This window comes from Cnephaeus nilssonii (assembly GCF_951640355.1).
Source record: "Cnephaeus nilssonii genome assembly, chromosome: 19".
Taxonomy (NCBI): domain Eukaryota; kingdom Metazoa; phylum Chordata; class Mammalia; order Chiroptera; family Vespertilionidae; genus Cnephaeus; species Cnephaeus nilssonii.
The window spans coordinates 36,637,132-36,663,954 of record NC_137090.1 but is presented as its reverse complement, the minus strand read 5'-3'; the positions used below and the strand labels follow the sequence as shown (position 1 = coordinate 36,663,954).

The window sequence follows — 26,823 nt, the reverse complement described above, 5'->3', positions numbered from 1 at the left end:
TGTGTAGGAAACTACTACAAGAAGCAGGAGGAAGAACAAGGTGAGCTTGCGCTGAGGTGTCCATGTGAAGAGTGGTTGCTACTCTGTGGGTGTGGTTGGCCTGAGTTTGAATCTTTATCCTTTTCAGAGGCCAGTGGAGAAGCAATCTTTACTCTTCAAGTGTTTGAAACCTCAGTAGTTTTCCCCCTGGTAGAGTGAGAACTAAATAATGAGTAACAACCCATCAATTAAGATGGGTCAGGGGTGCTTTGATGGGTTTGGAAATGCGTCCCACAGAGAGGAGATTTTCTTTTTCCTGTTGACTGTATCGAAATGACATTAATAATGCATCTGCTACTTCTTAAATGGACCAGTAATGTCTATTAATGGAATGTGTTGATCATAGCAAGACTGCCAGAGCAGAAGAAAAATTAAAGGATAGTTTGTGAAACCCTTTCCACACCTTGCCTTTCCCACTCTTGTCCCCCTGGGCCACCCAGGCTACTTAGGCCTGCGAAGGAGTGCGGCTCTGCGCCTGGTGCTGGAAGGCCTGTGATGACCTTGTGTGGCCGAGGAGACTCAGCTCCTCCCTCCAGGCCTTGCATGAACCCTCCTCCTCTGGGTGGAAATAGAGGCACAGTCACTGTGTGTCCATAACATCCGAACCTCTACCCAAAGAACCACAGTATTTGATGGGATTTCTGTTTCCTTCATTTTGCTTCCTTTAGTTATTGGAGAACCTTTTTTGAGTTTGTTAGCTCTCAGGCTAAGGGGAAGGCTGTAGGACCAGGGGAAGTCCTCACGGGCTGAAGGAGGAACTCGTGTGTCTTTGGAGGATGCAGGGTGACCAAGTGCCACCTCCAAGCTGCTGATGGAAACACAGTGATGCCATTGGCCACTATCCTACAGCCAACAGGTTCCCTCTTAGAAGCTTCCTCTCATCCCCTAGAGAGGGGATTGAGGGAGCGATCTTATGATTCTCCTGCCTCCAAAGGATCACCCCATTGCACTCCATTTCCTCCTTTGAAATCTATAGAATTCATAGAAGGCACAGAATGGAATGGGGGGAGGTTGGAGTCAGAGGCAGCAGGGTCTGTTTCCCCCAAGTAGGCCTGCAGCACGTTTCTTAAGGGGGACAGGGAAGACCCTGGAGGATCCACCATGGTTCTTACTAGGACTGTGTCAGGACCCAGAGCAGACCTAGTTGGCCCTCGAAGTGTATCCAAACCACACAGAATAGACTTAGAATGTTGGCAAATCTTAGGAGCAAGTGAGATAAGTAAAGGGAGGAACACCCTTTCTCAGTTTATTTCATAATTCCCTATCACTTCACCACTGGCACCTTACACCACCCAACGAGGCAAAGTGTGAACCAGATGAGAACGGTTCACTGTCAGTCCTTTTCTTTCGTGTGGAAAACTTCCAATGAAGTGTGATGTGGACTCCGTTGGGAGAGGGGAGGGAAGGGGCACAGTGGTGAGGCCAGAGGGGGCTTTGACCACTTTGAAGATTAGCCAGTCACCCCTGACCCCTGACCCCTGACCCAGGGAGTGAAGTTGAAAGGCATCCAGTCAGTTCCTGGCAGACCAGGGGGAGCTCTCAGCCCCGCAGCACCTGCAGAAGGTGCCCGTCTCTTGACTGACCCTCACTCATGGGGCATCATGAGAGCCCATTTCCCTCCAAGGAGCACTGTACGACCAGTAAGATGGTTTGTTCAGGCCCCAGCAGGGCCGAAGTGTGAGCTACACACGAAACGTCATCTAGAGGCAGCCAAGGGCTCTAGAGGACAGATCCCGTCAGCGGATGGCCCAGAACCTACTAGTCCTAGCTTCTCAGATGACCTCAGCCTCCTTCCTCCCAGTGTGAAATGGACGGGACAGTGACATCTCTGGCTGGGTTCACAGAGGGAGTCAGTCAGGTGACGTGGAAACTAAGGCACTGCGCCCGGCTGGAGTGGCTCAATTGGTTGAGCATCATCCCATGAATCGAAAAGTTATCGGTTTGATTCCTGGTCAGGGCACATGCCTGGGTTATGAGCTTGATCCTGGGTGAGGGGCCTGCAGGGTACAGCAGATTGATGTTTCTCTCTCTCCCTCCCTCTCTCTCTAAAACCAATAAAGACATTTTTTAAAAGGATACTAAGGCACCGTGCTCATAGGGAGCATGGAGAGAATTGCTTAGCTGGGGAGCCAGATCATCTGGATTCAAATTTTGGCCCAAATGCTTACTAGTGATGTGATCACAGACCCATCTAAACTCTTAGGGGAAAATCAGGATGATAATTGTACCAGCGACGTGGGCTGTGACGATTGAATGAGCCCATACATGAAAGGCAAAGAGAACAGTGCTTGGCAAGTGGTCAAGTGCTGGTGAGTGTTCGCCATGGTAATGGTGGGGAGGCCCCTTGGACAGTGCCTCAGGCTCTGAGGCTGTTGAGATGGGGTTAGGTAGAAACTGGAGAAATCCCTCAAAAGCACCTGGCAATTTTCTCTCAGGGGGAATTATCTCATTTGGTTTCAGGAACATCTCTTCCTTGGACTTTAATGCAAATGTAAAAGCAAAGGCCCCTTCTCCTGCTGTGGGTATAGTGGATGTTGGACCTGACCTGTGGGGTGTTGAGCTGGCCCCAGCCGTGTGGAAGTAGGTTGCAGATACAGGGGGTTGCAGCTTGTGAGAAGTATTATTCATGTTGCTCTGACCATGACCCACAGGAAGAAATATATTCCACATGATGATGTCACTGTACACACTCATACATCAAACAGGTTTCACAAAACCATGACCACCCTCACTTTCTTAAATAATGCACCCTGATGTTTCTCTCTCTCTCTCTCTCTCTCCCTCCCTCCCTCCCTCCCTCCCTCCCTCCCCCTCCCCTTCCCCCTCTCCTCCCGCCCCCCCTTTGGATATGTTGGTTGTAACTCAGTAAATTGACATCATGATGCACCAATGGATCTGGACCTGGTAGTCTAAGAAGCTGTGCTGTGAGGAGCCCAGGAGGATGAGCGCAGCCTGAGAACAACTCTTTCCCTCTGGCCATCCCTCATGGTCTCTAAAGCCTGGGGTGGCTCAGGAGCGGCTGCCCACACGTGAGGGCAAATGAGAGCGAAGCCCCTTCTCTAAGGCCAGAGGGGCAGTTGACAATTGGGAGGGGAGCCTGGCATTTCAGCATCTCCAGCAGCACACAGTAGGTGCTCAGTAAAGGTTTAAGGAAGCAAGAACAGGGGAGAGTGCCCTGGACTGGGGCTAGTCATATGCTCTCCCCTGTGACCCAGAGCCTCAGTTACTCCACCTGCAACATGAAGGCCTAGTCTCTGGGGGATCCCCCAGCAGAGTAGACCACCAAGCCTGGAACTCCCTTGGGGAGTGGACACTCAATGTGGCACCATCGTACACGCTGCCCGTGCAACGTGGGGGCCCAGCCTGAGCTCTTCTCCAGGCCAGACCGCAAGATCCCGAAAGGCCACCGTCTGCCATGGGCTCAGCTTGAGGGGCATCTTCTTACGTGTGATGTCACTCCACTGAGGCTGCAACTCCTCGGAGTGCTGGAGAACCGAACCACGTGAGGGAGGGCTGAGGAAGAGGCTGCAGGAGGGCGAGGAGCGGAGCCTGGTGACAGTTCCCGAGCCTCTCCTCCAGAGTGCCCTCAGCTTCTAGCATCCTCGTCATGACTGGGTGGCATGGCAGCTCCCAATCCCGTCCGTGTTTAAAAATCGGGCCTGAGCTTGCTCACTCAACAAATCCGTCCCAAACTAGGATATGGCAGGCATAGCCGTGGGCTGCAGAGGTGTCCAGAGGGGAGGTGGCCGCCCTCCGGGAGCTCTCTGTGCTCTTAGTGGGGGGGGGGGGGTGGGCAGTCAAGTAAAGGAGATCGTATCCAAGAGTGCCGTGCTCTGAGGGAGTAGGAGGATAATGAAATAGAAAGTGACTGGGGTGGGGGTGCTTTGGTGGGTGGTAATAAGAACAAGCCTTTTTGAGGAAATGGCATTTGAGTTGAAATTGATGGAAAGGTACAAGGATCTGTGCTTCCAAATGTCAGTGGAGAGCAAAATACAGATTTCTAGGCCCTATTTAGCAAATAAAAACATGAGGGCCAGGGCCCAGGAGTCTGCATTTTCCTTCCGAACGATTCCCATATACACTGAAACTGGAGGCCTTCTGCCTTCCAGGGAGGACCACACCTGGTGAGCTTCAGGGTTCCTTCCCACGCCCAGAGCCCATGGTTCAGGGAGAGGAAGCTCTTGTGTGTGTGTGTGGGGGGGGGGGCGGCAGGCTAGGGAGAGGGGCAGGGTTCCGGTTGGATGGCAGGAGGCAGAAAATGAGCAAGCACAGCTCCTCACACAAAGGGAGAGCTCCCCCAGAGCCCCCCTCTCGGAGGTGGCCTCCCTCATCCCTGCCCCACTCCCTCAGTGAATTCCACGGGCCATGAGGGCTGCAGTCTTGGCGGCCTAGGTTAGGTCTATGTCGTGCTTTGGGAACGTTTCAAACGGCTGGCACGGGCCCTCTCTGCAGATGGACGTTATGATCCTGGGCCTTGGTTGCCTGTGCCTCCCCCCCAGCCCACCTGCCCCAGGTGTGGTGCAGAGATACTGGCTGCGGGCACTGGGACCTGCTTAGCGACTGACTCCTGGGCGAGGTGCTTCCACCTGCCGCAGCTGCGACGGGAACGCCCACTGCGTTAGGTGCAGGCGTGTGCTGTCAAATCTCTCCTCTCCCAGCCTGCGGTGGGGCCCGGGTGCTCCCCGGAGCAAGAAACACCTGTTGTGTTCACCTACAAATGCTCTTTCCCCCTTTTCACATCCGCTTCCTGGGTGCAGGTCCCTCCTCCCAGGCCTCCGTTTCCCCATCCATTCCACAGGAGGAGCCGCGGGGCTCGTTTGGGAGCAGAGAGGGGGAGGGGAGATTTGCTTTGGAAGAGCCCTCCTCCTCTCCTCGCCCGTCTGCTCACTCCTCCCGCGAACTTCAGCTGGGGCACGTCGGGCCGGCCTCCGGACGGTCCAGTCCGCTGGTGTCACCGTGTCAGTTCAGGGGGAGGAGGTGGCGGCAAGGTCGCAGTCCCGCTCGGCGCCGCCCCCGCCCAGCTCCCGCAGTGCTTTCTCAGCCCCGCGCGTAACCGGCGGCCCTGCGCTCCCGCAGCTCCGGGCGCCGCGGCGCCGAGCGGGCGCCCCCGGCGAGGGGCCGGCGGACGCGGAGGCGCGGGCAAGGGCGGCTCCCAGGAGACACACGCGTGGCGGCGCCGTTCCCAGGCCCAGGTGAGCCGGCACCATGGGGCAGGCGAGCTGCAAGGGGCTCTACCAGTCGCTGTTCGACTACAAGACCGAGAAGTACGTCATCGCCAAGAACAAGAAGGTGGGCCTGCTCTACCGGCTGCTGCAGGTCTCCATCCTGACCTACCTGGTGGTGTGAGTGCGGGCCCTGCGGGAAGGGGGTGGGGCGGGGGCCTCTCCGGGGTCGGGAATTGGCCTGTGTCACATAGTGTCCCCTGGGGTGGGGGGTAAGGGTGGGCGTAAGGAGGGAGCCCTCTGCTCCCGGGACACCGGCTCCGGAGGTGACAAGATGCGGCCGGGGATCTGGGAGGCTTTCCGGGCAGCTCCCTCCTCCAGGCCTGGAGCCCCCAGCGCTGGGCGTGGGGAGGGGCAAGGTTGCAGGGGGCTGGGCTGCAGCTGTCGCCCCGGAGCCTCCCACACAGGGAGGTTATTTATAATCACTGAGCTCAGAGCCAAGCCTCCGGCTGGGGCGGCTCATGAGGCTGGCATGTCCCTCTGGTCAACTCACCCCACCGCGGCCGGCCTCTCCGGTATCCAGCTGGGGGACCTGCCCCACGGGCCTCTGTCCCCCCACCTGGCAGAAGCTGGTGCCAGCAGCAGAGGGGCAGCTCCTTGGGGTGGCTCCGCCGGGCACTGCCCAGAGCCCTCGCCCCTGAGTAGGGAGGGGGCCGGTGGAGGGAGGAAATGGCCAGAGGACTGGGATGCAGGTGCGCCTCTTTTACTCCTTCGGTAAATGCGGCGGAGTCCCTCCCATTTCCTGACTGGGGGAGGAGCAGATGCTCCTGCTGGGAGGCAGCCCTGATTCACCGGGCATTTCCCCAGTTTCGCCCTTTTGTCTCCCACCTGAGGGCCTTTGAGCTGTTGCTAAGCCAGGAGTGCCGTTCCTCCTCCACCTCGGCAGTGCCTGCTCCTCCTTCAAACCCGGGACCTCCCACAGCTCCCTCTCCTTTTCCTCCCACATGTCAAATAATCCCCACAATGTAATTACAGCTCCCTCTCCTTTTCCTCACACATGTCATATAATCCCCACAATGTAATTACAGCTCCCTCTCCTTTTCCTCACACATGTCAAACAATCCCCACAATGTAATTACATGCTTGTTTGGAGGCTCCTTTGCTTAATGTCCGTGTCTGATTCCCCATGAGGCTGGGAACATCATGCGGAAGGGGCCTGGCATCACCTAACCACTCGGGCGTGAAATGAATGAGTGAATGAATGTTCCTTGAGTATTTGCTGGATGTTTCTGTCCAGGGGGAGCCCAGTGTGTCCCCTCCAAAATGGCTGGTTGGCTCAAGGGTCACAGAGTTCCTTAGAGACAGGCCAGTCTAGGGCCCAGGACATGCCAGCTCTGCCCCCAGAGATGAAGAGGTGGACACAGGCTGGCGGACACCAGCTATGCAGAGAACCCTGACTGGCATCCCCCACCACTACTGCACGACCTCTCCTGGCCTGTTTCCCCAACTTTCCCAAGCTTCAATGAACCTGAACAGTCTCTAATATTAACAGTAACATCAGCAATAAACGGGCGAGTTGTATTCAGTGACCTCTTCCTCTGTGCCAGACACTCTTCTGTGCTAAGCAATTTACATGCACCATCTCAGTGTTTTAATTTTTTTTTTGTATTTTGACATAATTTTAGACTTATAGAAAAGTTACAAGAGTAGTAAAAATACTTTTTAAATGCGCTTCAACTAGATTCTCCAAATGTTATTTTACTACATTTGTGTTGTCCTGTTTTCTCTCTCCATATACATAGGCATTTTTTTTTTCTGACTGAGTAGATAGCAAACACTTTGCTCCTATTACTTCATTGTATATTTCTTAAAAATAAGGAATTCTCTTATTTAACCAAGTACAAGTAGGAAAATTAGGAAGTCGGCATTGAAATGTCATTGTTGTTTAAGCTACTGACATTTTGTAAATTGTCCCAATAATGTGCGCTCACGCCTTGCACTCATTGTCACGTCTCCTTTGGCTCCTTCAATCTGGAATTGTTCCTGAGTCTTTCTCGGTGATTCATGACACTGCCATTTTTTGAAGAATACAGAATCTTTAAAAAAAAACATTTTTAAATTCAGGTAAAATATACATAGTATATAATTCACCATTTTAATCATTTTAAATTATACAATTAAGTGGTTTTTAGAATATTCACAACGTTGTACAACCATCACCACTACCTAATTCCAGCACATTTCTATCACCCTCCCCCCAAAGAAACCTGTATCTATTAACAATCAGTCATAATTCTCCCCTACCCCTACTCCCTTGGCAACCACGAATCTACTTTTGGCCTCTATGTTTGCCCATTCTGGCCATTTCTTAGAAATCAAATCATACACTACATGGCTTTTGTTTGTCTGACTTCTTTTATTTGGCATAATGTATTCAAGGTTCATCCATGTTGAAGCATGCGTCAGTACTTCAATCCTTTTATGACTGAACTAGTGGCCTGGTGCATGAAATTCGTGCAGGGGGTGTGTGTGTTCCCTCAGCCCAGCCTGCACCCTCTCCAATCAGGGACCCCTTGGGTGATGTCCAACAGTTGGACATCCCTCTCACAATCTGGGACTGCTGGCACCTAACCACTTGCCTGCCTGATCGCCCCTAACTGCCCTCCACTGCTGGCCTGATCTCACCCCCAACTGCCCTCCCCTGCTGGCCTGATCACCCCTAACTGCCTCTGCCTCAGCCCCCACCACCATGGCTTTGTCCGGAAGGAAGTTGGATGTCTGGAAGATGTCTGGTCAACCCCGTCTAATTAGCATATTACCCTCTTATTAGTATAGATATATAGGATAGGATTGCTTAAATGAGGTGGGAGGAGCCTTTTTCAGGAGGAGAGCTCTTGGCAGACAAAAATACATAATCCCTTTATCTGGACTGATAGCCAGACATATGCACTATATTGGTCGGTTTCTATGCCAGTCAGCATCTCTGGGCATTTCTCCAGGCCTGATCAGAGAGGTGGGGCTGATCAGCAGCCCCCACAGCTGCTGGCAAGGCCGGGAGGGGGTGGGAGAGAGAGAGAGAGAGAGAGAGAGAGAGAGAGAGAGAGAGAGAGAGAGAAAGAAAGAGAGAGAGAGAGAGAGAGAGAGAGAGAGAGAGAGAGAGAGAGACAAGGACTGATCAACAGCTGCCACGGAGGCTGAGGATCACACCCTGCTTATACCCTGCTTCTGTCTCTGGTCCTCTCTCCGGGCCTGATCTGCAGCCCCCTCGGCAGTCAGTGCTGGGTCGCCATGACTGCAGGACTGACTTCCAGTTTTCAGTCATCCATTTGGTCATTTTGGATGTTACGGACCCTGGCTCTTTATATATATAGATGATATTCCATTGTATGGATATACCACATTTTGTTCATCTATTCATTGGTTGATTGGCATTTGGACTGTTTCTACTTTTTGGCTATTATGAATAATGCTGCTAAGAATATTCATGTACACTTCTTGTGTAAACATATGTTTTCAATTCTTTTGGGTTTACACTTAGGAGTAGCATTGCTGGGTCATAAGGTAACCTTTTTGAGGAACTGCCAAATCGTTTTCCACAGCAGCTACACCATTTTACATTCCCATCACCAGTACCAGTTGCTCCACATTTTCATCATTTGTTATTTTCCATTTTTTTTATTATAGCCATTTTATTGGATGTGAAGTGATATCTCATTGTGGTTTGTATTTGCATTTCCCTGATGACTGATGATGTTAAGCATCTTTTCATGTGCTTATTGGCTATTTGTATATCTTTTTGGAGAAATGTCTATTCAAATCCTTGGCACAATTTTAAACTGGGTTATTTGTCTTCTGTACTGTTGAGTTGTAAGACTTCTTTATATATTCTGGGTACTAGGTCCTTACTAGTTATATAATTCACAAATATTTTCTCCCATCTTGTGAATTATCTTTTCACTTTCTTGATAGTGTATTTTGATGCATAAAAGTTCTTAATTTTGGTAAAGTCCAACTTACCTATTTTTTCTTGCTCTTGAATTTTATGGATTGCCCCTTAGTTTGGGTTTGACTGAGGTCCCCCCATGATTGGTTCAGGTTATGCACCATGACCTTTAACCCTCCTCACACCTGGAGGGAGGTGCTGTTATCCTGTTAACCCCAGAGCTCATTGGCTTGCCCGAGGTCCTATAGCCAGTTTGAGGGTGAGCAGGTTTCATCCCAGCCCCACTGAGAGCAGCACACTATCAATGGGGTTGTCACCTCTGCTGCTTGCAGGATGGGCTCCAGGCAGCAGTGGGAGTTGTGACCCAGTCCAGGAGTGGTGGGCAGGGTGGAGCCTAAGCCCGCCCCTCCCCACCCTGGGCTGACGCCCGCCTTGCTGGCCCTTCCGCAGTTGGGTATTCCTAGTTAAGAAGAGTTATCAAGACACCGACACCTCCCTGCAGAGCAGCATCATCACCAAAGTCAAGGGCGTGATCTTCACCAACACCTCGGAGCTGGGGGAGCGGCTTTGGGATGTTGCTGACTACGTCATCCCACCCCAGGTCTGAACCCCGGCTGGCAGGGTGCTGGGACCCAAGGACCTCCATTCATTGATTCCCGTGGCCCAGAACAGCTGCCAGGGTTTGTACAGAGAGATCCTATACAGATCCTCCCCCAAGTCCAACTCCTGCCCCCCTTTTCTGTGCCTCATGGAACTGCTCTGCTCCCAGCAAACCCTGAGCCTGTTAAAACCAATGGGTCTCAGAGAATTTCCAAGTGGGTGTGAGTCCCTTAGATCAGCTCCCTGGCCTGATCACAATCTCCCTGGTGCAGGGCGGAGCTGCTCCATTACTGCTTTCCTCCCGGATCTGTGCCTGGACCCCAGGGGCTGAGGTCAGAATAGGGATTTGTGGGGCAGGGGCGGTTTGTAGGTGTGGGTCTGGAAGGAACCTATTAAAGGACTTAGGACAGTGGGCAGATGAGTGGGATGGGATCCACTACTTTTATGGCTCCATTGTCCCCATACCCATGCAGAGGCCCGCGCCCTGCCAGGCAGCCCTGGGAAGGAGGGTTCCAAGAGAGCAGTAGGAGGTTCCTTAACTCCTCTCTGGTTCCTCAGGGGGAGAACGTCTTCTTCGTCATCACCAACCTGATTGTGACCCCCAACCAGCGGCAGGAAACCTGTGCGGAGGTTTGCTTTGGCACCAGAGCTGGGAGGTGGTGGAAGACCCCAGCACGGGGCGGGGGTGGGGAGGGCTGTGCCCATCTCCAGAAGTAGTTCTGTCCCCTCCAGGGCCCTGGGTGTGGGGATGTACATGTACTCTGGGGGAGGAACAGGTTCTCAAAGGGTGTGTGGCCCCAGGCAGGGGAGGAGCCTCTGTCCTACCCCTGGGGTGGGACCAGCCGAGCTGGGAACCTGCAGGGGAGCCCTCCACACAGGCGCCCCTTCTCTCCTGGCAGAATGAAAGCATTCCCGATGCTGTGTGCTCCGAGGACAGTGACTGTCCTCCTGGGGAGCCTGTCGTGGCTGGAAATGGTGAGGCCTGGATGACCAGGGCGAGGGTGGGGTGGGGGGGGGGGAGGCTGGGGCCTGGAGGCTCCTGGCACTACCCCTGTCCCCGCCTGCAGGAGTGAGGACTGGCCGCTGCCTGCGGGCGGAGAACATGCAAAGGGGCACCTGCGAGATCTTCGCCTGGTGCCCAGTGGAAACAAGGTCCAGGCCAGAGTACGTGGCTGTGGTTTGGGACCCCAAGGAGTTTCCCAGTCCTGGGCAGCGGGTCCAAGTCTGATGGTAGAGACATGTCCACTCCCGGATCCTCATTCCAAGGATACCCCACAAAGGCCTGAACTCCATCCACCATGAACGAGTTAACTGCCTTGGCAAAGGCTCCAGGGGACCCTGGGCAGGGGGCGGGGCCGCGGCGTGGAGGGCAGGGCTTCCTAAACAGGCTGTCCCGGCTGGCTTTTCAGGAAGCCTCTCCTGGGCAAGGCTGAAGACTTCACCATTTACATAAAGAACTTCATTCGTTTCCCCAAATTCAACTTCTCCAAGTACGTGGGGCTCGGCTACTGGGGACCCAGGCCTGGGGCCATGGCTGGCCCTCCTGGTGGCTGTGCATGGGCCCCTGTGTATGTGTGTGAGACACTGGGTGTGAAAGGACCGCAGGGGGATGCTGGGCACCCCTCCCTGCTGTGGGGTGGAGGTCTGTTCTTGAATGCGGTGGGATGTTAGCGTGGATGTGGTTGGGGCTCCAGCTGAGAGCTCAAGTCAGGGACTAAGCCTGGAAGCAGCAAGTCTACCTTCATTTCACTGTCTGTCCATGGCCGCCCCCAGGACCAATGTGCTGGACACCAAAGACAGAGCTTACCTGAAGTCCTGTCGGTTTGGCCCCAAGGACCCCTACTGCCCCATCTTCCGACTGGGGTCTGTGGTCAGGTGGACAGGGAGCGACTTCCAGGAGATAGCCCTGCAGGTGGGTGGCGTGCCCTCAGGGAGCCTGCCCTGGGGCCTCAGGGCTCTGAATGAGGAGGGGTGTGTGGGGGAACCCATGGGGTGGGGTGGCCCTGCAAAGTCACCTGCCCCAGGGACTTCCTGTTTTCAGAATTCGCTGTGACACAGCCGCTGTGCCTGCGCTCGGACCTCGGGCACTCAGTGAGGGGCACACTCAGCACCTGCCGTTTGGTTCTTAGTCGCTGGGGCAGCAGCTGAAACTGAACCAAAGGAGCCCCACGGGCACATCCTGGCTGTGTAAGGTGCCTGCCCGTAGTGTAGTAGGTGCTCACCGGGTAGTTCTCGTCTTCTCTGAAGCAGGAAGCAGGAGGCAGGAGGCGGTGGGGGCTGGGGGCTGCCGGCCACACTTCCCCAGCCCCTCCTGGGCCCTCCACCTTCCTTCCAGAAGGACGCTCCAGCCGGGCTGACCCCTGGCCTCAAGGCGTCCCCAGTCTCGTCCAGCTGTCGGTGGAGAGCGGGCCTGTAACTGCTGTCCATCTCCCAGACACGGATTCCTCTTTCCCACCCAGGGCGGTGTGATAGGGATCCAGATCGAGTGGGACTGTGATCTTGACAAAGCTCCTTCTGAATGCAACCCTCGCTATTATTTTAGCCGGCTGGACCGCAGGTTTCCTGGAAACTCTGTCTCCTCCGGGTATAACTTCAGGTAATGGGCTGGGCCTGCTGCCATATGACTCTGTCCATGTTTCGTGTCCTTTCCTGGGTGCCAGCAATGTGACACCCCTTCCTGGGGGTAAGTGTCAGAGCGGAGGTACAGGAATAGACAGCTGAGGAGGGATGGCCTCTGGGAGAGGAGAGATGGTGGCCCCCGGTTGGCCCAGTGTGCAGTGGAAAGCCCCTACCTCTTGGGGCGTGTCTCACAAGGACTTCAAAGATCTGGATGAATCTCAGGCATGTCAGCAAGAGGGTCTGCAACCTCTCCCAGGGCTGCTGTGAGCGAGGTCCTGGGGATGCTTATAAATCTCAAAAGCAGCTGAGATCTCCCCTGGGCTGTGTCTCCCCAGGTTTGCCAAATATTACCGCGATGAAGCTGGGGTGGAGTTCCGCACCCTGATCAAAGCCTACGGGATCCGCTTTGATGTCCTGGTGAATGGCAGGGTGCGTCTCCCCTGGGGAGGCTGGGCAGGTCCAGGGCCGGACAGGCATGTTGGGAGGGACCCTGCTATCCACCTGCTCGCTCACCCTGCCTTGTCTCTCTCTGTGCTTCAGGCAGGGAAGTTCAACATCATCCCCACAATCATCAACGTGGGCTCAGGGGTAGCACTCATGGGTGTTGTGAGTACCTCTCCCCTCCCTCCCCTTTACCCTGTGCACACTGGTGGGGGGAGGGGGATTCCACTCTAGGGGAGTTGTCCAAATGCCCAGGAAACAAAGAACTGGCAAAGAGGCCTTTCTGGGACTTCACGCCCCACCAGTGGCCCCCAGGGGGCAGAGAACTGCCTGAGTTTCTCTTTCTAGAGCCAGAGGCATCTGCCTATTGCTCCGGAGCTGGGGTTTGGGGCTGGGGCTTCTCTGGGATACAGGATTAGCCCCTGAATTTTAATTTTAATTCTATTTATTTATTTATTTATTTATGACAGTTACAGATGTCCCCATTCTCCCTGCCATTTGCCCATCTCCAGCCAGCTTCCAGCACCCACCCCTCCTCTGGCCTTCACCCTACTGTTGTCTGTGTCCACGGGTTATGCATACGTGTTCTTTGGCTAATCTCTTCACCTTCTTTCATCTAGTCCCTCCCACCACCCTTCCCTCTGACACCTGTCATTCTGCTTCATGTATCCATGCCTGTGGTTCTATTTTGTTCGTCAGTGTATTTTGTTCATTAGATTCCACATATAAGTGAGACCATATGGTATCTGTCTTTCTCTGACTGGCTTACTTTGCTTAGCATAATACTCTCCAGGTCCATCCATGCTGTCGAAGAGGGTAAGAGTTCCTTCTTTCTTAGAGCTGCATAGTATTCCATGGGGTAAATATACAACAGCTAGATTAGCCCCTGAACTTTTAAAGCCTCATCTCTACGTCTAAAAAGAGGCAGGATCCACCTGTATATAGGGTTTCTCAACCGTGGCTCTGTGGAACAAGGGATTGATAAAAAAAGCATTTCTAACATCTGGAAAAAAAGAAAAAAAAAAAGAAAAGGTGTGCAGAGCCCAGGGTCAGAGGACCAGGTTCACCTGTGGGCCCATCCCCCACCCTTACTCATTCTGAAACCTGCTGTTGAGGTGGATTCGCCCTCTGGTGGAAGAGACAGGCGTTGCTCCACGCACTTTTGCCTGAAGTGCATGTGCTCAGGTGTCAGCGGGTCCCAGCTGGGTTAGCCAGGCTGCCTATCTTTCCTTGGCCATCTCTGCAGCATCCTTGTTATTTGCATCCCCTACAACCCATCTCTTACACTGATTCCCAGAGGGATCTTTTTAAAATGCCACAGTTCTGTGTTCTGCCCTATTCAGCGCCCTCAGTGCCTGCAGAGAGGATGAGAACCAGTGCCTTGAAGACATTTCAGTCCCCACCCAGCTCTCCAGAGTGTCTTTACTCTTCCCCCACAGCCCTGTGGAATTTTCCAGGCATGACGAGCTTGTTCCTGCCTCTGCAATGCCCTTCCTGAGCTTTTTGTATTAATTCCTCTTTATCCTTCAAGACTCAACCCAGACTGAGTCAAGTCCTGCCTTCGCTCTCCTTGCTCCTCTCCTCATCATAAGACACATCACCGTGTGCCATAAGTTACATGCCTGTCTCTTGCACTAGAGAGAGTCCCCAGAGGGTCTCATTGTCTTAGCCCTCCCTGGTACGTGTGAATGCTCAGCAAATGTTTGTTAAACATGATTAGATGAACTTCAGGCTCACCTGGGTTCTACTGTGGACCAGCTTCGTGACCTTAAAGGTGCCTCTTTCTGATCTCAGTTTCCCCATCTATGAAATGGAGACAAGGATGCACGCTTCTGGTATTGTTACAGGATGAAACAGGATACAGTGGTCAAGTGCCTGTGGGCTCTCCAGAAGTGTAGGGTCTGAGTCACGGACCCCCAACTCTTTTGCAGGGGTCTTTCTTCTGTGACCTGATACTCATCTACTTGATCAAAAAGAGCCACTTTTACCGCAACAAGAAATTCGAGGAAGTACGGTCAGTTATGCTTCCTCCCCAGTGGTCCCATGGGAGCCCTGTGGAGCCAACCTCCCCCTCCCTGTCTTAGGACCTTTACCCTGGGTGGATGGCTACGCCTGGTGTGTGCAGGGGTGAACATGGGGAGCCGCCCCGGAAGTGAGGGAAGGTGGACTGTTCTGAGTACATGCTATAAAACCAGACTCCGCCTCAGAGCAGCTGGAGCGGAAAAGCTACCACATACCTGGTTTCCAGGCCTCCTTGGGCCCCCGTTTCTCTCTGCAAAATGAGAGAACTGGTTTATATACAGTGCCTTCTTGCACTTATAAGATGAAACCTCAGCCTGGTGCAGGAGGGAGCCCTGGGCTGTCAGGAGGTGGCCTTCAGGTCCACCTGGCCCCCCTGCCTTACTTTGTGCCTTTCAGTAGGGGCCTGGCCTTGTCTGGGCCTGCCCCGAGGAGCCCTCATGTTCAGTCAGGCTATGATTGTGTGACTCCTCTTGTAAACCACATCCCAGGAGTTCACTGGCCTAGGTGGACTTTCCTCCCACTCCAGCTTTCATTCTTGGCCAACTCAGGAGTTGGCAGTCTCCAACCAGAAGCTGGGCCTGGGCAGGGAAAGGATGTTAAAAGGACTGTGGCAGAGAGGAAGGGCAGAGGATGGAGAGGAGTGAAGAGAGGTGGTAGGGACTGCAGCAGCTAGGGCCAGGAGGCAGTGGAGGCTAGCGATCTGCTGGGGGGCTGGGCACTTAGCAGCCCCCACATGCTCCCTGAGCAGACTGTTACTTCTTGGGTGCTTGCCTGAGCTCCTTAGCCTGTGAGAGGGAAGAATGGCCACCATGCTGGTCATGTGGGGGCTGCTGTCATTGCTGGGGCAGCTCCAGAGGCCTCGGCCTGAACATCGGAGTGCCTGGGCTGCAGCAGGGCCCCGGCACACTGCCCCTCTCTGCGGGTGCTCTGCCTCAGTGCTGCCTGAGAGGCTGTCACTGTCCACAGGGTTCCCAACCGCCCTCTGTGCGCTCCTCACCACCACACACAGGTCTGGGCACCCTGGGAATGGAAAGGTGACCGCGGAGCAGCTGCAGAACCTGCAGACAGTGGAGGCGTAGCCAGAGGCGGCTGAGAGATTTGGTGAAGACGTCAGGGGCAGAACCCGCTGCAGCTCTGAACGGGAAGAGGGAAGAGCCTGTGTGTCTGCATGGACTGGGGCTTCCAGGCGCCACCATCCCTCCTGCACTTTGGGATCTTGCTACAAGCTTTTTGTTGTGTGTGGGGGAGGGGAGACTCCCAGTGGCAGAGTGGCTCAGGGCTAGGAGAGGAGACGCTGGAGAGGGAAGGGGCAGGCCGGGGTGTAAATGATACTAAGTGTTTCCATGTTTTCTGAGAGTCTAGTTGGGCATTCATTCACTCATTTATTCATACATGCAGTAAACATTTTTTGCTGTGGGCTGGGCCCTATCCAAGAGATGCTTAAATGAGATGCTGAACTGGCCCTCAGGGAGCGGAGCACCCGTAATTCCCTCCAGAGACAACAGACTCACAGCCAGGCTCAGCCCTCTGGCCTTCCTCCAGCCTCTGACTTTCACAGAGAGGAGGCAGGGAGGCTTCACGCCAGTCTGACCTGTGCAGCCTGGGGAGGCTCCGGGCACAGCATCTCGCCCAGATGGGAGACACTGCCTCTGGTTTGGCTCCTGCTGTTCTGTGGGGTTGGGTGTCCTTACCCAGCTCCCCTTCCTCTCTCCTCAAAGGCTGGCTGGGTCTGAAGGGCTAAGGACAGGGTGCTCACTCAGCAGGTGGGAACAGTTGTTAGGGAGGCCCTCACCCCTCACCCTCCTTCCCCTCCCCACCCCACCCTGCTGCTCCCTCCCTTACTGTCTGTAGAGCTTCTCTCCTCAAGGTGTGGTCCCTGGACCAGCAGCCTTGGCATCACCCGGGAGCTTGTTAGCCCTTCCTCCTCCTAAATCAGGGCCTGCGTGGCAATGGGGCTCCAGGGGATTCGTGTGCTCCTTACACTCTGAGAGCCCTGCACGGGTGAGGAGCTCTGCAAAGCCTGATTGAGGGAGGAAAGAGTCAGCTTCGGTGGGGGGCGCCAATTTCCAGGCCAGACTTACTAGTACACACATTCTCCCTGGAGACTGACAGGACCCCCTTCCTGCCCCAGGGAAAGGAGCATTACACTCAGAGTATTTTAACGAGGCAACACTTCTATGATTCAAAATTTTACAGGTACAAAAGAATAAGCAGCAAAAGCTTTCCTCCCACCTGTTCTCGAGGCAGCCTGTGTTACCAATTCCAAGAGGCTCCCTCGTTTTCAAACTGAGAGTCCACTTGTTCCTCAGGACGTGAACTTTTCCTCATGCCTGCCACATCAGACCATGAGCCCCGTCAGAAAGGCCGAAGCACTGGGCTGGGAGCCAGAGAGCTCGCTTCTCCCTCCCCGTGTCTGGGGAGTCCCCGTGTAAACCCAGGGGGAGAGGCCTAGAACTCTGTCTGAACTATGGCAGCCAAGGCCTGCAGTGCCCGTTGCACAGCTGCCAGGACACTGGGGAGCGCCCTCTCCGGAAGTGCTCTCTCGGACCTCCCTGGAGTCGGGAGCCTGGTTCTCTGCACACAGAGGAGGGGTGAGCATCCTTCCCCTGGGGCCTTGGGAGAGGGTCAGAGGGGTCTGGAAGGTTTCTGGTGAGGCTCCACCCCCAGGGCAGAAGGTTGTGGTCCCAGAACAGGAACCCTTTTGGAGCAAGCAGCTCCCTCACCTTGGTCAACAGCCCACCTGCTCTCTGAATAGAAAGTGAAAAATCAGGACGATCCATTATGATGTTTCACTTCATCACTAAAGCCAACTCAGTGGATAATCTAGCCTCTTATGTTTGGCAGGAAGTAACAAGGGCAGGGGCATGGCTGCTCAGGGTTGATCTGGTTTCTCTTAACCTATTTTTGGAATTGCTTGGCAGGAGCCATAAAACAGGAACAGTTGTACTGTTTATTTTATATTGGAATGAAAATGTCTTCTACACTATTCAGTCAGTAAATATTTATTGAATACCTACTGTGTCAAGTGTTGGATTAAATGCTAGCGACACAGTGGCAAGCAACACAAGAGTCCCTGCTTGGAGTGTTTCCAGCCCTGGGCGCTAAACTTTAATACCTGGCAATCACACACATCACAGACTGAACCGAGTTCTCAGTGGAGTAGCCAGAGAGTTTCCCCAAGAAAGCGACGTATAAGTTCAAATCTGAATGGTTAGTGGCAGTCTAAACAGGTGACGGAGGAAGCATTCCAGGTAAGGGAATCACACGTAGAAGAAAACCTTGACATGAGGAGCAAACAAGGACCTGGATGAAGACTGTGATTGGAGCTGTGAGGCTTTCTTTTCAACTTACTTTAAGCGTTGCCCCATTAAACTTCACTGCCATAGAGGACTTGCTCAACCTAATTATTTCTTCAACTCCAGAAAAGCTGTCTAGGTGGCCTCCTTACTACTGTCAGGGACACCATACTCAGAAAAGCCAGTGACCGTCACAGCACTGGATAGCTGCACACTGTACCAAATTCCCTTGCTTTTGCACATTCCCCTGCTGCGTCTGTGATTTTATTCCATGCCTCCAGAGTGCCATGCTGCAGCTCAAAAATAAATTTGTAAATTGGGTGCCATCAATATGTCACAGGGACCAGCCAGGAAAGAGCCCTGTGCACTCCACTCCTGATGCAGGGGTCATCAGGACTGACCAATCACAGCTGCCTTTTCCCCTGCCACCCCATCAGTTCCTTCTTCTCAGTGGCTGGCTGCCAACTGGGGAACCAGCTGTGAAGGGGGAATGTGACTTCCTCCAGGAGTCTCTCAGCACCAGTTAAGGACTAGAGCGCTCTGCTTAGGGACTGCAGAGTTGCTAAGTCATTACTTGGAATGGCATCTTGTATATCTGGAAAAGGGCCCTACTTGGTTCCAACCCACCCCCTGCACCCAAGTGATGCACCTTTCCTCAGAGCATACTCTCCAGTGGACACAAGAACGCTCTCCCCCAAAGGCACACCTTTCTTCCGCTGTTTGTTACACAGAATCAAAGGGAGGGGGAGGAGCTGGCACATTTTCTGGGACTGCCCAGAGTATGTATTCTCTGACATTTTTATTTGGTTATAAAACAACACAAAGGTTAACTTTAGATGTGTCATGATTTTTTCCCCCTTCATGGTCACCCATGTTTTAGATTAAAATGTAGGAGAAAATGAGCCCAAAAGAGGCACAGAAATTAGTGGACAATATATTATGTTCCTTATTTTGCAAAGAAATTAAAATGAAAGGAAACTCTTTAAATGAGCAAACATTAAGACTAAGAAGGCACTGATAAAACTGGCACTTTTCATTCAATGAGTAATCTGGTAATACTCTGGAAAGAATATGAAATTAAGTTTTAATCTTCTACTCTAGCCTATTCTCAAAAAAATATAGACATTCATTGCAGTATTTTTATAATAGTGAACATTTCAAACAACCTAACAACAGAGGAATGGTTAGGTAAATCAGCTCATTTACCTTCTCCCTCCCTACTTCCCAAGAAGGACCCACTGCTTCAGGAATGAACTCCCCCTTCCCACTCAGAAAAGGCCGAGAGAATTGGGGATGCAAACCATTAAAGCGAATGTCTTCAGTGGTGGACAGAGTGGGTTCAGAGGAAGCCACTGGGGGAGAGGGAGGCGAAGCTGTGGCCTCAGCTTCTTGGCTTCCTGTGCAAGCATGCAGCCCAGAACCCAAAATGGGATTCAGGCGGCCTGGGTCCCAGACCCATTTCCATTATTGGCCATGGCGCAATACTGTCTGCAAAAGGGGACTTGGATTCAGTCTATTTCCCTTCTGATCAAAAACTGATTTAAAAATCCAAATCTGATCACATAACTCTGGGCTAAAACTCCTAAAGACTTCTCTCAGTTGCTCTTAGAATCAAAGCCACTCTCCACCATGGCCCTCCATGTTCTCTCTGGCCCAGATCTATCTCATAGCTTCTCTTCAGATACAGGCCAAACTCCTTCCTGCCCAATGGCCCTCAAAATTTGAGGTACTTGGCTTTCTTCCAAGTACCCCTTCTCCACACTTGGCTGTTATTCAACCTTCGGTTCTCTAATGTTATTTCCTCAAATAAGTCTTTCTCGACCCCCACCTCCCAACCTGGGTTCAGTTTGGAGTTCCTATGTATTCTCTTCATAGCAAGCACCATAATTAAAACATTTGTGAAATTAGGTAATGCTGGTCTTCCCAGTTAAGACTATAAATTCCATGAGCAACATGTTCACTACTATAACTTTAATGCAATACTTATTCCTCAATTAAAATATGAATTTTATTATAAGATAACCCTCCTGATAAGAAGGAATCACAGATTAGCATATAGACAGAGGCACTGACCCTCTAGACAAGCCCATAGATTAGTTTACAAACATCCAATCTGTTTAATCTTCATGAGACATATTTTAGAAGACAGCTGGAATTAATTTTTTAAAAGGAAATGACAGCTAGCTGTAACTAGGTGAAATGGAACTGACAGGACACCATCCACACCTGAAAGCAGTGGGCTCTGAAAAGGTACACTCAGCCAATACAGCAAGAGCAATTAAGAGACCTACATGTGGCCCAGCTGGCGTGGCTCAGGGGTTGAGAGTGCACCTGTGAACCAGGAGGTCACATGCCCAGATTGTGGCTCGAACCCCAGTAGGAAGCATGTAGGAAGCAGCCAATCAGTGATTCTCTCTCATCACTGATGTTTCTCTCTCTCTCTCCCTTCCTCTCTGAAGTCAAGAAAAATATATTGGGGGGTGGGGTGGGGTGGGGTGGGAAAGAGACCTACATGTGAATCCAGGCTCTGTCCTTTCGGAGCTGTGCCTCCTCTGGAGCCTTAGGTTCATCACTGGGGACAATGATCACATCTACTCCATAAGGATATTGCTAGAATCAAATGAGATAATGGGTGTAAAACACACAGGGCATAATGCCTGGTATACAGGGCACACAATAAACATCAACTGTTAGTAGTTCTACAGGTGTTAACAATAAGTTCTCTCCGTTTATAGGCCCTAGTGTCAACACAAGGAAATTACCGAAGGCCAAGCCTCACTCCCAGCTCTCCAGGAGTCATCAAAACTTGGTGATTTTGCACCTACGACAGACGGGGAGAGTTGGGGGGAGGGGACGGGGAGGGGGGCGGGGAGGATGCGTTAAAGCAGGAAAAACTCCGAAAAGTGTCTCACGCTTCATTTAATCTGAAGAAGATTACAGGCTCTCCGTCTTCTGGTATAAGTTATAACGTTACAGAACAAGCAGTGAACTCAACAATTTAAAAACTAAGTAAGTCTACACGTTGTTACTGCCTGGCAACAGTCTTCCCCATCTGGTTTTCTAGAAAAGTCACCCTGCCCCATTTCAGTAGACGTGCACCATGCCATAGAGGAACGTCCAGAACAGGACGTAGGTGAAGAGGCCTCCGATGAGGCCTCCTGTAAAGAGAGGTCTTCGTGACTTAAAATACTTGTTCCACCTCCTTCCCGCCTTGAGGATTAGGAGCAGGGAGAGCAGGATGGAGGCAAGCAGGTAGAAGATGAAGCCGTAGAGGCCGGTGAGGCCGAGGATGCCGGCCGTGGCCCCCGACAGCGCCGACACCGAGGTCCGGCAGTAATCCAGGACCGCGGCGTTGCCTCGCACGGCTGCCTCGCTGATGAACGGCGGCCCTTCCCGCTTGGCCACCACCGCGGCCATCGCACCCCTGGGGCTCGGCCTCTGCTTTCCCGCGGAGCTGCGGAGAAAACCAAGGTGCAAGTGGCGCCAGGAGCGTGGCGAGTTGGGTTCACGCCGCTCCTCCCCCCCCCCCCCCCGGGGCTTCACCTTTCCACGACCTGAGGAGGCCAGCCGGGGGTGGGGGAGCGGCAGCACGTCTGCATCCCCCGCCCAGGCTCGCCCGCTTACCTGGAACACGGTGGCAGTCACTGTCCCCTCAGACAGTCGGCGGTACAGTCCCCCGCGGCGCCATCTTGCCCTAGAGCCTGCTGGGAGGGCCCAGCCTGCGCACGCGTCAAGACCGCGCTCCCGCCCTCTAGCGCATGCGCCGCGGGCGCCCAAGCACGCTCCACCTCCTCCCCGCTTTACTACTCACACCCTGGGACTTCCGAGAGCGGAACAGCGATCCGACGGATGATTGGCTGGAGGTTTGTTAACTATTCATGAGGGGGCGGGCCGAGCCGGGCGGCCTTTGTTAACCGGAGGGCGCGGTCGCCGGGATTTGCACTGCGGGCTTCGCGGAGCGGTACTTGGCTGCCAGATTGGGGTCGAGATGTCCTACATCCCGGGCCAGCCGGTCACGGCCGTGGTGGTGAGTGCTCTCGCGGGGGCTCCTCCTCCTCTTGGCTTGCTCCCACTTTGCAGAGCGGTAAACTGATACCCTATACAGGTTGGCAAAGCGTCGAACCCAGGGCTCCCCAGCCATAACAGGAAAGGCTGGGACCCGAGAGCCTCAGATCCTGGACCTGGCCAGTCCCCGCCCGCCGCCGCCGCCGCGTTGGACTCCTTTCAGCCGGCCGGGGCGGAGGACTGAGGAGAAAGGCCGGGCTGTGGGGATCTAGTAAAACATCCAGGGCCTTCCTGGACCTGTGATCTCAGCTGGGTAGCCGCGGGGGGCGGGCGCCGGTCCGGACATCCGTGAGTCGCAGCCTCTGGAATGAGGAAGTGCTTCCTCCACTCCAGTGGGCGCCGCCGCCCCTTACCCCTCCTTACGTCCAACTTTGCTTCCTCGGACTCACCACCGCCCAGTCCAGAGTGAAGGCTCACACAACTGGCTTGGTCCCGCTCGTAACTTTCCCTGGATTCCCAGCCTTTGGGGCAAAGTCCAGGTCCTCCGCCTGGCACTTGGGGCCTGAGAGACCCTTTGGGGTCAGCTCAGGCACCAGGCTCCCCACTTCTCCCCTCCCCCTGGCTTGTCTTGGGTGTCAGGTGCAATTAGAGTAATCAAAGGAAGGGAAGGAGGCTGGGACATTAGACCTAGATGTGCCACAGCTGGATGGGACCTGGAGGCCAGGAGGTGGGGAAGTGAGTCCCAGAGAGGTCTGGTCATGGCCAGCCACATAAAGAAGCCCTCAGGAAGGATCCAGATCTCCGAGAAGAAATGCCTGTTGGGCAGGCATTGGGTCAGGTGGAAGTCCCAGCTCTGGGGTCATGATCTCAGATGGGTGTGCTGAGAGTCAGGTGGTGTGGTGTGAAGTCACTGATAAGGTGAACACAGAGCAGCAGCGCAGGCCTGGGCTAGGAGGAAACATTGCTGGGCTTGCTGAGAGCTGTCCTAACCTTCAGCCTGCTACACCAGCCTGACTTCCAGATCCCTCGCTGCCCAGAGATGAGGGGCCAGGCTTGCTCCTTACCTGGAAAAAAAAAAGGGGGTGCAGGCGAGGAGCCAGAGAGGGGGCAGTAACCGTCCTGATTTCACCCAAGTCAGTGACAGGGCCTGTGCTTTTTCTTTTCTTTTTTTTCTGTACTTTTTGACCTTGAAGGTGGGTCAAAGGTATGTATTGGAGCAGGCCTGGAGGGTCTAGGGCATGAGGATCTAGGCCTGGTGCGCCTCAGGGATTATGCTTTTTGCTCCCCCCTCTAACATGTCATGGCTGGTCCCTGGGCCTTCCTCAAAGCTGTAGGGCCATGACCTCCCAGTTCTTCCAACACATGTCTGAATATGGTGGGTGGGGTTTGGCCTCTCTCGTGTATTTGACTAGGGATGGGTGGGAGAGGCTTTCTCCCTGACCCTTATCTTTTTTTAAAAAATGTTTTATTGATTTCAGAGAGGAAGGAAGAAGGAAAGCGAGCTAGAAACATCAATGATGAGAGAGAATCCTTGATCGGCTGCCTCCCGCGTGCCCCACACTGGGGATGGAGCCCACAACCCAGGCATGTGCTCTGACCGGGAATTGAACCCTGACCTCCTGGTTCATAGGTCGATGCTCAACCACTGAGTGTAGTTAACATTTTGAGAATATTGAAACCATTTTGGCCCCTTGGAACTCTGGCTCCATACGCCCATCTGCCTCCTGGATACCTGCCTGAATGGCTCCTGGCACTCAAACTTCAACCAGGCCAGGTGGCCAGATGCTCCCCTTGACCCCTCTGTGCTATGAACAGCCCTCAAGTCTGCTGATGTCACTTTACAAGTAGTTCATATCCCCTGGCCTCTACATCCCACCTCTAAGAGAAATCCATTCCCTGCTACCTAAGTGGCCTTCTAGCATCCAACCCGATCACAACCAGCTCTACTCCCCAACTCCTGAGAGCTCCAGTGGGCCCAGAATGAAGATCAGGTCACAGTGACTGATCACTCCCTCAGGTCCAAATCAAGTCACCTTTTGGAGTGGGGTGATCTGATCTGATTCCCAGTATTTGGTGACTGGAGCATGTCTGCTGAGGGCTTTGAAAAGAGCCTGGCACAGTTGGGGATCACAGCCCCAGACATGGAAGGAGAACCCTAGGACTCTCCCCGACTTCCTACACTGCACAAGAGCAGGGCCTGGGGCTGAGGGAAAAGACCCCTCCCTGGGGCCCAGTCTCCAGGGCCTTCCTGTCTGACCCCAGCCTCTTAGCCTCATCTCACCTCCCAGTTCCGGTCCTGTGCTGTACACCCTGGTTTCATGGACCTTTATGTATGGCACCTTCAAGCCTCTGTTCCTATTCCCTTGGCCAGGACAGCCCCTCCTCTCCTTTCCGTGTGAGTTTGATCTCCACTTTTCCTGAGCATCCTCTGTCTTGCCCTTACCTGGGCTGGCTCGGCAATCTGCCTGCAGTTTTTCTAGGGCCTGACCCCTTCTGTCCTGAGTGATCCCTCCCCTGGGATACAGCCCTCCATCCATAGCAAACGGGGCTTAGAGCACCTGTTGACTAAAGCTGATGCCTGAGACAGAGGAAGGGGAGAGAGGTTGGGACAGAGTGTTATGTGGGTGAGTTGATATGGATGAGTCGAGTCTCAACCCCCCAGCCTCCCAGGCTGGATTTCTGCAGAGGGCCCTGGTCCCCACCCTCTTGGCATGGCTGAGCTGTTCCAGCAGCCTGGGGCGGCTGCAGGAGATACAGACCAGATTTATTCTCTACTCACCCCCAACTCATTCTTTTCTTTGCCAGCAAAGAGTTGAAATTCATAAGCTGCGTCAAGGTGAGAATTTAATCCTGGGCTTCAGCATTGGAGGTGGAATTGACCAGGATCCCTCCCAGAATCCTTTCTCAGAAGACAAGACGGATAAGGTGAGGACCAGAGTCCTGGGGCCTCTCCGTGCAGCAGAGGCCTGAGATGGTGGGTCTCTGCTTCCCGGGCCTTTGTGGAAGGAGCAGACCTAATCTCTCGCCAGCAGTCCCCTCTAAGAAGGTCTAAGGAATGATCTGGTGAGAATAAATAGGGGTGGGGGTGAGGAGTGGGGGCTGCCCAGCCCTAGGAAGGCCTGTTTAGACAGAGCCCAGGAGCAGCAGGGGCTGGAGCATCCCTGGGGCCGCCAGCTGTCCCCTTGGCTGTCTTGGCACAGCCTGTGCCTGGGGGTGGGGGCTGGAGGGAGGCTCAGTGCAGGGGTAGACAGATGGACAGCTGGGCGTACGCCCTACTGAACTTTGCTCTGTGGATAAAGGGCCAGTCCGGTGAACCCAGGGCTTGACGTGGGCTGTCTGTTTCCAGGGCATCTATGTCACACGGGTATCGGAGGGAGGCCCTGCTGAAATTGCTGGGCTACAGATTGGAGACAAGATCATGCAGGTACAGAAGTCCCAAAGGAGGGAAACAAGGCTTGGGTTGGAGGGGCTGACGCATTTGGGAGTGGGGCTGAGGCGGCCCCTGCCTCCTGGGAGACTCACCCAAGCCATTTTGGAGCCCAAGCTGGCCTTGCCCCCAGAAGAAGCTGGCTCTCTTCTGTGTGATAACTGGTGCTTGGCATCTCCTATGCAGGGGTCATCCGCTTGGGGCCTGCTTGGGTAACCCAGGCTCCCCAGAGCCCATCCTACTTCCAGGTCCCAGAGGCTGGGGAGCTAAAGTGGCTGTATTTTCTCCCTGGGTCAGGTGAACGGCTGGGACATGACCATGGTCACACACGACCAGGCCCGGAAGCGGCTCACCAAGCGCTCGGAGGAGGTGGTGCGCCTGCTGGTGACGCGGCAGTCGCTGCAGAAGGCCGTGCAGCAGTCCATGCTGTCCTAGCAGCCCGCCGAGGTCCCGACTCGTGCCTGCCGCCTCTCTGTACAGTGACACTACTTCCACAGTCTGCCCCTCGTCCTGGCTTCTGCTGAGTGCTGGTCCCAGAGGCCTGACTGGCCTGCCTTCCCCTCTCACCAGAGGCCTGAGGCTCTGGGACCAGCCCTCCCTTGGACACCGAGGACTGGAAACAATGGCCTGGAGCTGAGTTGTAGTCAGTCTGTAGTGACCACAAGCTCAGCCCCCAGACCCTGCTGCCTGGTCTCAGCAATGCCCGGGTGAGCAGGGCCCCCACTTCCTGAGAGCGGCACAAAGCAGAACAACGCCTGGTGGGCCAGCCCTGCCCTCTGTCTCAGCTCCCAAGTGCCTGTGTCCCACGCGTTCCCGTTGCTCAGAGGGGATTCCACACTTCCAGAGGCAGCAGAAGTCTGCCAGGATGGAAGCCAGCAGGCTCAGTTCACCCATCGCTCCCCCACTCCTCCGAGGGGTGCTAGCCTTCCAGGGGTCACCAGCTTACAAGATTTAGGCAAGGCTTGAGGCTGACTTTTGAGGGCAGTTTTCAGGATCGCAAATCTCTATGCCTGTGCGTTTAACTTTTTGTACTTTTTTAATCACTTTGATACAAAGGGTTTTTATCTTACTATTTGGAGATGCCAATTCTACATTGAATTTAGCTTACTAATTCAATCTGGGAATGACTCTTAGCAAACAGAAAACCTTATTTTGGTTACTGTGGAAATGGGGCAGTATGAAGCCCCCGCCCCCCCAATCTTTTTGTGCCCAATAAACAGTGCTGGGATTCACAGGGGTCTTTGTTAAGATGCAGGGTTGGGGTACTTG

The 26,823-nt window shown here is 53.8% G+C and overlaps 3 protein-coding genes across 5 annotated transcripts in view; 2 read left to right on the top strand and 1 right to left on the bottom strand.

Moving 5' to 3' along the window:
• LOC307115611 (P2X purinoceptor 5-like) overlaps positions 1-20,890 on the top strand; it is a gene marked incomplete at its 5' end in the record, with an annotated part of 92,012 nt that extends 71,122 nt beyond the window's left edge. The window contains 12 exons of one of the 3 annotated variants that reach the window (XM_079798887.1): positions 3,869-5,381; positions 9,595-9,745; positions 10,303-10,374; positions 10,644-10,719; positions 10,812-10,908; positions 11,154-11,234; positions 11,518-11,656; positions 12,204-12,340; positions 12,699-12,792; positions 12,904-12,969; positions 14,736-14,818; positions 15,836-20,890. In XM_079798887.1, coding sequence (XP_079655013.1) covers positions 5,245-5,381; positions 9,595-9,745; positions 10,303-10,374; positions 10,644-10,719; positions 10,812-10,908; positions 11,154-11,234; positions 11,518-11,656; positions 12,204-12,340; positions 12,699-12,792; positions 12,904-12,969; positions 14,736-14,818; positions 15,836-15,905 — 1,203 coding nt within the window. In that variant the 3' untranslated portion in view covers positions 15,906-20,890. Of the gene's footprint in view, positions 1-3,867; positions 5,382-9,594; positions 9,746-10,016; positions 10,077-10,302; positions 10,375-10,643; positions 10,720-10,811; positions 10,909-11,153; positions 11,235-11,517; positions 11,657-12,203; positions 12,341-12,698; positions 12,970-14,735; positions 14,819-15,835 lie in introns of those variants that run through there. The other 2 variants (XM_079798885.1, XM_079798886.1) reach the window with 2 other exon arrangements.
• A 135-nt stretch (positions 20,891-21,025) lies between these two features.
• On the bottom strand, positions 21,026-21,874 carry EMC6 (ER membrane protein complex subunit 6). The gene is made up of 2 exons (XM_079798914.1): positions 21,747-21,874; positions 21,026-21,576 (listed from the first exon to the last, which is right to left on the bottom strand). The coding sequence occupies exon 2, from the start codon at positions 21,537-21,539 to the stop codon at positions 21,207-21,209; it is 333 nt and encodes a 110-aa protein (XP_079655040.1). The 5' UTR covers positions 21,540-21,576; positions 21,747-21,874; the 3' UTR covers positions 21,026-21,206.
• A 79-nt stretch (positions 21,875-21,953) lies between these two features.
• Positions 21,954-26,786, top strand: TAX1BP3 (Tax1 binding protein 3). Its single transcript, XM_079798913.1, has 4 exons — positions 21,954-22,149; positions 24,933-25,052; positions 25,474-25,551; positions 25,852-26,786. The coding sequence occupies exons 1-4, from the start codon at positions 22,111-22,113 to the stop codon at positions 25,987-25,989; spliced, it is 375 nt and encodes a 124-aa protein (XP_079655039.1). The 5' UTR covers positions 21,954-22,110; the 3' UTR covers positions 25,990-26,786.
• Positions 26,787-26,823: the final 37 nt, after the last annotated feature.